This window comes from Macrobrachium nipponense, chromosome 6, assembly GCF_015104395.2.
Source record: "Macrobrachium nipponense isolate FS-2020 chromosome 6, ASM1510439v2, whole genome shotgun sequence".
NCBI classification, from domain to species: domain Eukaryota; kingdom Metazoa; phylum Arthropoda; class Malacostraca; order Decapoda; family Palaemonidae; genus Macrobrachium; species Macrobrachium nipponense.
Window position 1 is genome coordinate 40882206 of NC_061108.1, and position 13017 is coordinate 40895222.

General features: G+C 38.4%; 1 protein-coding gene across 5 annotated transcripts in view; it reads right to left on the reverse strand.

The window, feature by feature from the left end:
* Positions 1 to 3527: 3527 nt before the first annotated feature.
* Positions 3528 to 13017, reverse strand: part of LOC135216371 (sideroflexin-1-like) — a 185789-nt gene continuing 176299 nt past the window's right edge. For all 5 annotated transcript variants that reach the window (XM_064251628.1, XM_064251631.1, XM_064251630.1 and 2 more), the window contains exon 9: positions 3528 to 3810. In XM_064251628.1, the coding sequence (XP_064107698.1) occupies positions 3751 to 3810 (60 nt within the window). In that variant the 3' untranslated portion in view covers positions 3528 to 3750. The remainder of the gene's footprint in view (positions 3811 to 13017) is intronic.

Genomic DNA, 13017 nt, shown 5'->3' on the forward strand with positions numbered 1-13017 from the left:
GGCAGTTTTGTCTGCTATAGCTCTCTTAACTGGTAAGGAAACAATGAGCATTACGTTAATGCTATCAAGATTTTTGTTTATTTGCATACTTTATTCAATTATAATTGCAATATATTTTCTACCATGAAGCCCACCTCCTAGCAATGTGGGAATCAGCTGTGTAATTACTTGGTAAGTTACTTAAATAAAAATATTTTTATAATAAAATGTTTTATATATATACAGTCATGCCCCTACATACGAAAGTCCGTACGTACGAAAAATTCATGTTACAAAGGCAAAGACGAAGATTTTCTTGCTTCTGTGTACGAAAATAATTCAAGTTGCGAAAGGATGTATGTACTTTAAGTCCGAGATTTACCTGGGCTGCCGAGAACAATTTTAAACCTTGCGTGCCACCAATTCAGTAGACTCGTCACCATCCACCCGGTCTCCCATTGGTTTCTGATGCTAGTCACTGCCGTAAGATCCTGCTCTCCTATTGGTCAGCATCTGTCCCATTATGCCTCTATGTAAAGGTGTTCCTTGACCATTTCGTCGTGGCAGCATTATTGTAAACAGCTGGAGTTCATTCGTTCACATAAATTTCGTTTGTTAACGTAAATTCGTGTTAGTGATTTCGCTTTCGTTGTACTGTAAGTTACTTTATCGTGCTGTGTGTGAACTTAATTACTTACATTATTAGCCATGGGTCCCAAGAATGTTGCTGAAGTTCACGGAAAGAAGAGGATGCTTTCTATGGAGACAAAGATGGAGATAATCAAGAAGTGTTAATGTTTTCTTCAATTTGTTAATGTGTTTCGTAAAGTTTAGTGTTAATGTTTTCTGTCATTTTTTAATGTTTCGTAAAGTTAAGTGTTCATGTTTTCTGCAATTTGTCTTCCTCCTCTGTCGCCACTTTCAGACATCGCCTCACTTGAAAGGTAAGGTCCCACATTTTACTACATACGTATGTACATGTACATACAGTTTATCTTGTACCCTGTACACTAATACACTTTATTTACAGGTACAGTCACGGTTAGGTTAGGTATTGAATGGTCCAAATTGTTGTATTTCATTGTTTATTGGTCAATTTAGCTTTATCATAAAATTTACTGTGGTGTTTATGTAGGGCTTGGAACGAATTAGGCAATTTACGTATTTCTAGATACGAAAAAATCAGGTTACGAAGGCCACCTCGGAACGGATTAATTTGGTAACCTGAGGCACTACTGTACTTAAAAGAATTGCTACCGCAATTTTCAAATTTTAGCTACTGGTACTTAGAAATTCTTAGCCATGTAATTACTTGGAAAGTGTAAATAAAATATTATTACGGCTATTTTTTCATACATTTTGGTTTTCATAGTCTTTATTTTCTATGAAATTTTCACGGCTATCATACGTTACCTTGTTTTTTGTACACTCGGAAATGCTCCATCCGGGGCCCAGCGTGTGACCAGGTCCCGTATTGAGCGTCCAAACAAAGCATCCCATCTTCTTTCGTGACCCATTCTGCTTTTGTATTAGTTGTTTTTGTGCTTTTTTTTCATTCGAGTTCAGCTGCTAAATAATCCATCATGTGGCCCAAAAAAGGTAAGAAACACTATAGAATTTAAGAAAGAACTCCTAGCAAATTGTTGGAGGAAGTTGCATGTCGACCTCAGTGAGAAAATGCTTACAACAAGCACTGCTGTTAGTAAATTCAAGGCCAGCAGAGGCTGGTTTGAAAAATTTATAAAACAAATGTGCACACACAATGTACCTACTTCAGGGATTATGGACATGTTTGCAAAGTGGAATAATGTAAAAACATTTGTGGAGAATTATCATCCCAACACAGAAGTTGTTCTCCATGTCTCCATCATGTTTAATAACAATGCCTGTTTAACTAGGCAAATTTTAAAGAAACTGGACAGTTTCGTTGTGCGATGGGTCCAGTGACTCTCATGCTGTTCCTAGTGCCAGTAAAAAAACGAAGAGGGTAAGTAACCTCAGTTAGTGCCAGTAAAAAACAAAGAGCAGTAACCCCAGACAGGCCCTTGATACCTTAAGTTCTTCTGGAGGGAGATTCCCCATCAAAACAATAACCTCTCCTCCTTCCATATGATAACAAGTGTTTTCCAAAGGTAGGGGTGATGTTAAATGTTCATTTATTAATTTCATTAGTAATTTATATTAGTTCTCATTGTTTTCTGTATGTAAAACTGTTCATTCTCTATAAAATGTACTTTTTGTTAATATTTTTGGCGGTCTGGAACGCATTAATTGTATTTATATTATTTCTTATGGGAATTATAATTTTGGTTTTCGTATGTTTAGGATTTCGTGGGAGGTTTTGGAATGGATTATTTACGAAAACCGGTTCCACTGTACTTATCTGTTCATAGGTTTTGAATGCTGTTCATGACTGCGTCAAACCACTTTCACTTTCTTCTGCATGAACGTTGTCCACAGATCCTTAAACACATTTTCATAGGGTCCAGTGGTGGCTGTTCAACAATTGTGACTTCTCTAGTGCCCCTGGCAGGAGAGTTTGTATCTTACCTAAGATGATTGTGTGGAGTAGGGAATGAGGGAGTTGACTGGCCTCTTTTCTTTCCCTTTTCTCCTTTCTTCATTCTTGTGGGAAATTTGAAGAATACACACATCATATGCTGGAACTGGGTTGAAGCAGTGTTGTTTTTTACTGTATTCTACATGAAATTGAGCACATTTTCATATATAAAAAACTATGTAACGGCTAATATAAAACGTTGCAAAAATTACGACAAAGTGACAAAAGAAATTCTGAGATGTGTCGCTGATGCTTTTTAGTGCGAGAAGAAAGAAATAAGTGCATGTGCCCCTGGATAACGCTTGTAAACATAACAACAGCTTGTTCCATGAACTCCCAGCATCCCTCAAGGTGCCTGATTTAAATTTTTTTGCAAACTAGGCCTATAACTATATTAAAAAAAATATTTTTTTGTCGTCGACGTATCGTATGTCAATTAAGCACCCGACAGACAATTTTAGTCAACGTATGATACGTCCAGTCGGCGTTTAAGGGTTAAGGGTAAATGGCCTGTAGGATGACGCTGCATCAGAACAAACATGACAGCGTACCAGCATCAGACAAATTCACTTTGTCAGACCTTATTAAATTCCAAAGGTGAAATGTGACCCTTACAGAGATAAACAAATTATTGGGAATCTTCAGCACTGATTTAGTTGTAAAGTGAGATAAAATTTGCCATAAATTTTCAAGGGAATTTTTCAAAAGAATAAAGAAATACATATACATATATATGTATATGTTGTATAATGTATATGTATATATATATATATATATAATATATATATATATATATATATATATATATATATATATATATTACTATATACCCCATTTATACATTTTTCATCATCAAAACTTTGCTTCTTCCAATTAGTATGCTAACAAGCAGTTCACATGGTGCCAGGAATTTTTAATGTATTCACTGGAGAAAATGTTTTAAATATGAACACAGAAACATTCTTTTTTAAGGACACAAAAATTCATGTATGAAAATATGTATATTTCCAAATTACGACTACATTCATATGGTTGAAGATTAACAGGATTGTTTCCACACTAATTTAATTACACAGTTGCTAATAAGCTTGAAACTGCCATGATGGATGACAAATATTAACAGAATGGAAGGGAGTATACTGGAATTAACACCAGCATGAAGATGTTAAAAGAAAATTATAATTTCATCTGAAGCTAATAGTAAGCTGCTTCTAGAGACCTTTATTGTAGTACACAATCTCTGGAGCATTAGGAAGCTTACGAATCTTGTCCTGTTGAGAGAGAAAAAAAAAGGTGATTAATGAAATTAGAAGATTAGGAAGCTTATGAATCTTGTCCTGTTGAGAGAGAAAAAAGGTGATTAATGAAATTAGAAACTAAGAGATTCTAAACTTAAAATATCCCACACACAAGCTGGAAACTTTTTCAACATTTTCTCTATTACAAACCAGTGGTTTAGATTAGAATAATAATTAACAAAATACCTGTGCTTTTTAAAACCATGCAAAAACTAATCTTTTGATATGTTATTCTAATGGTAAATTATTTGGGTAATGATCTAGCACAAAATCAACTAATTAAGTAACCACTACATGGTGGGTGATATCATGTAACTTTTACTAACTCCACACATGGCATGCTCAGAATCTCCGCCCAAAAACACAGATGTAAGACAATTGGTGCTCTGACAGCTAGGAACACTTTTGGGGGAGCTATAGACTATATGAGGTCGTAACAGTTCATAGGTCAGAGTGACTGGATGTTGTTTTTGAGTTGAGCTCCAAAGCTCACCTTGCTATGTGTAGGGCAACTCCCTTTATGAAAGCATAGATTTCTATCCTAAGAGAAATACAGAATACCAAAAGGTAGTTTTTAATTTTTTATATCATCTGTTCAGACAATTTTCATCATCAAAACTAATCTGAAGGTGGAAATGTTTTTCCCTGAAAAAAACTTGATTACAGATAGTACTCAAATGCTCTCCTTCCCCTAGCAGAGGGGGGGGGGCATTGACTTAAGACAAACCTAAACATTCTTTATGCCTTCTCATATGAGGTTAAGTGTTCCTCCCTCATATGAAATGGCCCAGAAGTCTTGACTACTGATCTCACAGGTCCTATACTCGACTCAATTGTATAATTCAGTTTGCCTATCATGTGACCCTTATCCTTTTATACATTTATGTAAAACCTGTGTATTTAGCAAGTTCCATTTTTATTAAGAATCTAGACTTATAAAATTTTTTGAATTTTGAAAGTTTTACCGTGTTAGAAACATAAGGCTGTGTAATATGTATGTTAAAAGTAGCCAATTAAGATAACTTTTATTTATTTTTTTGCTCATTAATATACCCAGGGATTGCTGCTGGTTTTAGTTCTTATCTTTTATGATAGTATGTCAGCTACAATTATAATTTTGCAAAAAATATTAGAAAAAAAAAAAAATAAGTATACCTCACAAAGTTAGTGCATCTCCCCATCTCGGTAAATCTCATAAATATTTTACAATATACTCAGAATTTGATGCTGATTTTAGTTATCTGTTATGACATTGTCAGCTGTCATTATAATTTTACAAATAAAATTATTAGAAAAAACATGTACGTATAACCTTGTAAAATTAGTATATTTTAGGAGAGTTTTGGAAAAAAAGGCCCTGCACAGGGTTGTAAATATTCACTTCAAACTTCCCCATCGAAGGTTCAGAAAAATTTTCATTATTTTTCTTACACCATATCTTCCTCTTTACATTGATGTGTTTTTCTTAAATTAGTCAACCTTAAAGTCTGCCCAGTCTGGGGGTGCGGATCTACCAGCAAAGAGCGGGTACCAAAGATAGGCCGGTCCCTCAAGCAGTGTCCAAGTTGGAGGCTTGCTCTTGTTGTCCTCCTCCCCCTCAGCAAAGGCAGGCAAGACTGTCTTCTGTCAAGCTGTCCAGGTGTTCAACTTCTGTAAGGGTCCCTCAGTCCTCTTCACAGCTAAAGTCAAGACAGCAACAGCGTACCCTTTCAATCCCGCCCCTACAAACCTGGGAGGGGGCTCTAGAGAAAGGGGCAGCAGGGGTCGTCAGTAGATTAGGTGCCTCTCCCTCTCAATTGCCACAGGTAGGGGGATGCCTGGCAGGCCATTGGGCCAAATGGCAATTGCTTGAAGCGGAGAAATTTGTAGTAGATGTTCTTTGGGTGGGATATCTACTACCCTTCGACTTCTTTCCCTCCTCTCTTGAACAGACCTCTTCTCAATATGATGTATGCTTAAGACTCCCCGAAGTATTAAGCTCTTCAATGGTAAGTGTTGAAGATGCTGAACGAGGGTGCAGTGGAGGAAGTACAGTGTCCTTCACTGGGGTTTTAGTTGAATTTTCCTGGTTCCGAAGGCTATGGGCGACTGGAGACCATTAATCGATCTTTCCACTCTGAGTCACTTTGTAAGGAAGATGAGGTTCAGGATGGAGATGCCCCGGACAGTTTTGGCAGCAGTAAGAAATGACGACTTCTTGCTGTCAATAGACTTGGAGGATGGCCCCGGGAACAGTTTTCTGGCAGCAGTAAGAAATGACGACTTCTTGCTGTCAATAGACTTGGAGGATGCTTACTTCCAGATTCTGATCCACCCTTCGTACAGGAAGTTCATTTGATTCTCTCTGTGATAGCAGGTCTTCCAATTCAAGGTCCTTTGCTTCGGATTGGCTACGGCCAATCAGGTGTTCATACAAAGGTCTTTGCCCTAGTCTCAACATGGGCTCATGCTCAAGGGATCTGCTCATTAAGATACCTCAATGACTGGCTGGTCTTAGCAAGCTCCTGGGAGAAGCTAATTCAGGACAGGGATCAACTTCCTAAGCTTTGTCAGGAGCTGGGTATAGTAGTACAGTGGGTCCCCTGTATTTGTGTTCTCCGGATTCGCGGATTTCTCTGGACCATGCCTACCCATTATTTGCAGGAAATTCGCCTATTCGCGGGGTTTCCGACAAAAATGATCACTAATTAGTGTATTTTGATGTTATTTTCATGACTAAATACATTTTTATGATACAAAAATGATTTACTAATTTTAAAATATTAATATTGATCAATACTGTATTATAGTAAGTTTAATAAGATTAAATGATATCACATAATGTATTTTTTGTATGGTAAGTAAATGATTTGCTAATTTTCAAATATTGATATTAATGTAAAGAGCAATCAATTCATTAAAGAAAATACTATAGTGAATTAGTAAGATTTTAATTTAAAACTTAAAAAATTATATAAGAATGAAGAAAATCCCATTTTTCACGAATCTTTCTCTCAAACTCCAGGTACCAAGCTGGGGTGGCTGAGGTCCAACAGCTGTCAAATATATCAAGTAATGTGACAGGAGAGGAGGGAATGTTCTCTCTCTCTCTCTCTCTCTACTGAGATGAGATATTTTTATGGTACATATGTATGTATAATATGTTAATTAATATTTTCAAATAATAATAATAATAATACAACTGTAATTACAAAAATCAAATGTGATAGTATTTTAAAGAAATACTACAATAATCTTTTCCATTTCACTCTTTCAAATATGGATAACTCTCTCCCTGAATATCTGGAGTTGGGTGAGTACATGTGTATGTGTTTTTTGTTGTGTAGGTGGGTCAATTGTCCTGTGTGTATTCTGTAGTGTTAAGAGGAAAATGTGGCTGAGGGTGAGTTTGGCAGCCAGATTGGTTAAGTTTATGTGGGCGGATTTTGCCTGCTTGTTTTTTGAGCCTGTGATCCTGCCACATTAAATTTTTGGCGCCTGAACAGGGACTGCTAGTGCGGCAGCTGCATGACGATTGGGTTAGTGAGTGTGATTGGTAGAGAAAGTGAGGATGGAAGGGTTGAAGGAGATAGAGAGGCTGAAAGAGGAGCTGAGGTTGGCAAGGGAAGTTGGTAGAGCAATGAAAACAGAGAATGAGATGATGAGGCTTGAGTGTGAGAAATATAATAGGGAGTTAGAAGAGTTTAGATGAATGACGAGTGCGGAAGAGGGAATGAAAGAGGAAGTGAAAGAGGCCGGGCAGCAGATGGTTGAGAAGATGGATGAAAAGTTGGGATTGATCATGAGTAATGTGCAAGAGATGATGAAGGAAATGAAGAAAGGGTTTTTGGAGAGGGAGCTGTTGGAGGTGGGCCTACTGGGTCTTGTGACGGGCCAGGAGTGGTAAAGAAAATGGAAGAGCAAATGGATGAGAGTACGAGTGACGAAGGTGATTTAGTTGTGACAAGTAAGGGAAAGAAGGGGAAGACACTGGATAAGGATAAACCTGAGGACAAGAATAAGAAGGGGGCTGAGGAAAAGAAGACGACTAAGGGAAAGAAAGCTAGTACGAATGACAGACAGGATGAGACTAAGACTGAATACGTTGGGGAAAGGGCTGAGAGTGATTTAGATAGTGGTGAGTGGAAACAGGTAGGTGGAAAGAAGGGTAAGAAGAGCGTAACCAAGAGCATGGATGTTAGTATGGAAGTAGTGAAAAAGAGTGAGAGTGAGCAGGAAGTACAAAGGTTGTGTATATGAGAGAGGCTCCCCGATGTGCACAATATGAGGAATATGGTAGTAGGGATATAGGGGACTTTTTTTAAGGAATATGAGAAGTATTGTGTGGCTAAGTATGGGGACAACAAGAGAGTTAGGTAGCTTTTTGATGGGACTTTTGTTGAATATGTATTGAGTAGTGATGAGTGTAGGGAATGTGCCATATGAGAGTATGAAAGCCAGGATTGTGGAACAGGCAAAGAGGATAAAGAATAGCGTTAGACATAGGAGAAAGCATGATTTTGAAAAAGCAAGAATGAATGTTGGTGAGTCATTGTCAATGTATGTCTGTAGGTTAGAAACATTAGCCAGGAAAAAGTTTGGGGATGAAAGGATAAATGAGTGTAAATAGTTAGTTAGGAAGTTGTTGGCAACTGTGCCTGAGAGTGTATATGAGTTGAGGAGGAGTTATGGAGTTCCATTTGACAACGTCTGTGTGTGTGAGAGAGAGAGAGAGAGAAATTGCTGTATGGATCGTTAACGACTGGATTGGCTGTTGGCGAGTTCTGGGCTGTCTGCTGGTGCTGTTGAATGTTCGAGTTCTGTTTTTTTTTTAGTTAGTTTTTCAGTCAGTCTTTAGTCAGAAGCTGTGAGAGACAGTAGTGTGGGCAGCAGTCTGGTGAAGGCATTGAGATTTATTTGAGTTGTGCTTTGTTGATTTGTTTTTAGTTATTGTTAAGGTTGGTGTTGTTAGTGGGTGTGTGTGTGTGTTGTCTTTATTGTGTTGTTATTTTGTGTTAGTAATTGTTTGTGCAGTGGTCTTGAGTTGTGGTTGAGTTCCTTGTTGTTTGCTGTGTTGTTGGGTTGTGGTTGTGTTCCATGGTTGTTTGCTGTGTTGTTGAGTAGTGGTTGTGTTCCTGGGTTGTTGTTGAGTTGTTAGGTTGTAGTCCTTGGGTGTTGTGTTGTTGTTGTTGGGTTGTGGTTCTTGGCTGTGGTCTTGTTGTTAGTGTTCCAGTGACCTCGACCAGCAGACAGCACAGGATAGCCTGGAGTATCTGGAGGTTGGTAAGTACATGTGTTTTGAGTGTTTTTGTTTTTGTGTTTTTTTTCTTGGTTTCTGTGTGTAGGTAGGTCAATTGTCCTGCTTGTATTCTGTAGTGTTAAGAGGAAAGTATGAAAGAGGGTGGGTTTGGCAGTTGGAGTTATTAGGTTTATGTGGGGGGGGGGGGATTTAGCCAGCTTGTTTTTTAGCTTGTGATCCCGCCACATTATTTTTTGGCGCCCGAACAGGGACTATTGGTGCGGCAGCTGCAGGACGATAGGGGTATTGAGTTGTGTGATTGGTGGAGAAAGTGAGGATGGAAGGGTTGAAGGAGATAGAGAGGCTGAAGGAGGAGTTAAGATTGGCGAGGGAAGCTGGAAAATGATAAGTTGAGGGTAGAGTGTAAGAAGCTGAAGAGCGAGTTAGAGGAAATGAGAGGAATGCTAAGGAGTGCGAAAATGGAAATGAAAGAAGAGGTGAAAGGAGCGGAAGAGAGAATGGTTGAGAAAATGGATGAAAAATTCTTGGTAATGATGAATGCAGTGCAAGAGATGATGCAGGAAATTATGAAGGGATTCATGGGAGAGGGAGTTGTAGGAGGTAGGTTTACTGGGTCTTGTGACGGGCCAGGAGTGGTAAAGGAAGTGAAAGAGCGAGTGGATGAGAGTACGAGTGATGAAGGTGATTTGGTTTGATAGGTAAGGGAAAGAAGGGGAAGACACAGGATAAGGATAAACCTGAGGACAAGAATAGGAAGGGGGCTGAGGAAAAGAAGACTAAGAGAAAGAAGGCTAGTAAGGATGATGGATAGGATGAGACTAGGACTGAATACACTGGGGAAAGGGCTGAGTGTGATTTAGATAGCAGTGAGTGGAAACAGGTAGGTAAAAATAAGAGCGTAATCAAGAGTATGGACGTGAGTATGGGAAGTGGATTCGCTGTATTCGGAAGAGAGAAGGAGTTAGTGCGAAAGTTGTTGGCGACTGTACCAGAGTGTATATGATTTTATAAATCTGAAACATAAGGAGAAAATGCGATGAACGAATGAAAGGATGAAGTGTTATGACATTTTGGAAATAGTAGAAGATTACGAGCTAAATAGGTGTATGAAAGAGAGTAGAAGTGTTAGTGTTAGGACTGAAGTAGCTGAGGTTGTGCCAGAATTTACAAGCTATAGGGAGGCAGTTTTGGAAGGGCCGAGGCAAATGGCAGAGTGAGTGGTAAAAGGAGCGTTAGGGCAAGTAATGTGAGTGTATTTAGCCCAAAAAGAGAGGAGTGCGAGTGTTGGAAGAGTAGGGGCCAGTTAGTCGTGAGCGAGGAGATCAGTGTTATAGATGAGGTAAGCCAGGACACAGGAAGAATGAATGTCGGTGGGCGTTAGGAGCGTGCTTCCGGTGTGGGCAATCAGGGCATTTAGTGAGCGAGTGTAAGCAAGAGAGGGATATTAAATGTTATAGGTGTGGACAGGCAGGGCACATAGCTAGTGGATGTCAGCGTACCCATATGAACATAGTTTGCGGCACCTGTGGGAAGAATGGGCATTATGCTAGGATGTGTAAAGAACGGCGTGCGAAATGTGTTGAATGTGGAATGGAAGGTCACGAGGCGAGTGTGTGTAGGCGAAAGAGGATGAGTCAGGCTGAGAATTCGGGTAAGTGAAAAGGGGATTCAGTTGGGTGGGTCCTCTAGTGTGCGGCAGTATGTTCAGGAGAATGTGATGAGTGGGTGGTTGAAAGTGAATACATGTGAGCCGAGTGTCAGTGAGCAAATGGGTCTGGAAGATCGGCGGTTGGTGTTGGTTGAGTATGGAAGAAAGTGGAAGAAGGTAAGGAAAGGAAATGAAAGGGAGAAAAGTGAGCTGCATGATAGAGGGGTTAGTGTTAGGGTAAAAATGGTGGATAAGGCGTGTAATACAGATGACTTTGAGGGGAGGAATAATACGTATAGCATGTGGGGGTTTGAATTGTCAGGGTTTAGTGAAGTTTTGCCGGGAAGGGAATCAGGTGGTAAGGATGTAGTTGGCAGTATGAATGAGTCTCTTCGGGAGTTTGGCAGGAGTGTAAATGAGGTAAGTGGTTTGGTGGAAGAGTTACGAGAGATATTCGGACAAGAGTTATAGGGGGTAGATGAGATAGTGAATGGGATTTGGGAGGATGGTAGTGAGGGAGATGGTAATGGTAGTCTGACTGGAAGTGATATGGGAAAAGTTGATGGTGGTGTAACTGAGAGTGTGTATGTGGGCCCTCAAACAAGATCCAGGGGACCTGCGTCCGAGCATCTGTGGGTGTTGTGGAAGGCTATTTAGCCCTCTTACGCCGATTGGACATATTAAATGTCGAGTCAAAATGTCTCCCGTATGCCGATTGGACGTATCATACGTCGGCTCAAAAAAGTTTTTTTAAAAATTCGCGGAAAAATACTTATAGGCCTACCAGCCGAAAACTTTTAAGTGCAAAAATTTCAACTTTTGGTCAACTTTGACTCTACCGAAATGGTCGAAAAACGCAATTGTAAGCTAAAACTCTTATATTCTAGTAATATTCAATCATTTGCCTTCATTTTGCAACGACTTGGAAGTCTCTAGCACAATATTTCGATTTATGGTGAATTTATGAAGAAAAAAAAAAAATTTCCTTACGTCCGCGCGGTAACTCTTCCGAAAAAATCAGAATTTTTTTGTGCGATTGTCGAAATGTTTGCACCATTTAAAATTAGCTGTTACATAAAGTTTTATATATGAAAATATGGGCAATTTCATGTAGAATACATCTAAAAATAATGAAGGTTGTAGCTTTTCTCTTTTTTCGAAATATTTGCATATAAATCACGATAAATAGAAAAAAAATCACGTTCGGTCAAATTTGACTCTACCGAAATAGTTGAAAAACGCAATTGTAAGCTAAAACTCTTACGGCCTAGTAATATTCCGTCATTTTTCTTCATTTTGAAACAAATTTGAAGTCTCTAAAACAATATTGTGATTTATAGTGAATTTTTGAAAAATATATTTACCTTCACTCCGCGCGCCGATTCGCGGCCGCAAGTCTCCGAAATACGTACATCGCATTTTATAGAGTTTCATATATCAAAATGTGTGCAAATTTATGAAGAATACAATAAAAAATAAGTGAAGGTTGTAGCTTTTTCCATCTCCGAAATATGTGTATAAAAAAAAATATATATAAAAATTTTGACATTTGGTCAAATTTAACTCGTCCGAAATGGTCGAAATCTCCAATTCTAATCTAAAACTCTTACAGTATCGTAATATTAAATCATTTGTCTTAATTTTGAAACAAATTGGAAGTCTCTAGAACAATATTTAGAATTACGGTGAATTTTTGAAAATAACATTTTTTTACGTCCGCGCGTTACGGATTCGTACATCATTTTGTGATAATATTTTTCCGGTGTTGCTTTTATTGTTTTACTATGTATTATATATCAAAATGATTGCAATTTAGTGTACAATACAACGAAAAAAGAAGTAACTCGTTAGCTTTGACCGTTTTTTGCACAGCGTGATTTGAATACAATTATCTATGAATTTTTTTTTTCGCTACCATATCTCGCATTATTTACATATGATAATGATATTATTTTTCATTTCTGATGATTGCATACTAAACTTCAGGCAATGACAAAAAAATGAGCCAAAAATTAACTCTTAATCTTTAAAACTAAGCGCTCTGTGATTTTTTGAAAAAATTATTTTTTCTGCTTCCGCGCTCACTCCAAACCGGCGCCGGCATACGGGAGAGGTTTTGATTTTTAGGGCTTCGGCGTAAGAGGGTTAGTGTGGGTATTGTGAGTGTAAGGAGACGTCAAATGTAACGGGGGAGGAAATATGGAGGAGTTATGGGTTCCATTTGACAGTCAGTGTGTGTGTGTGTGTGAGAGAGAGAGAGTATTGCTGTATGGATTGTTAATGACTGAATGGC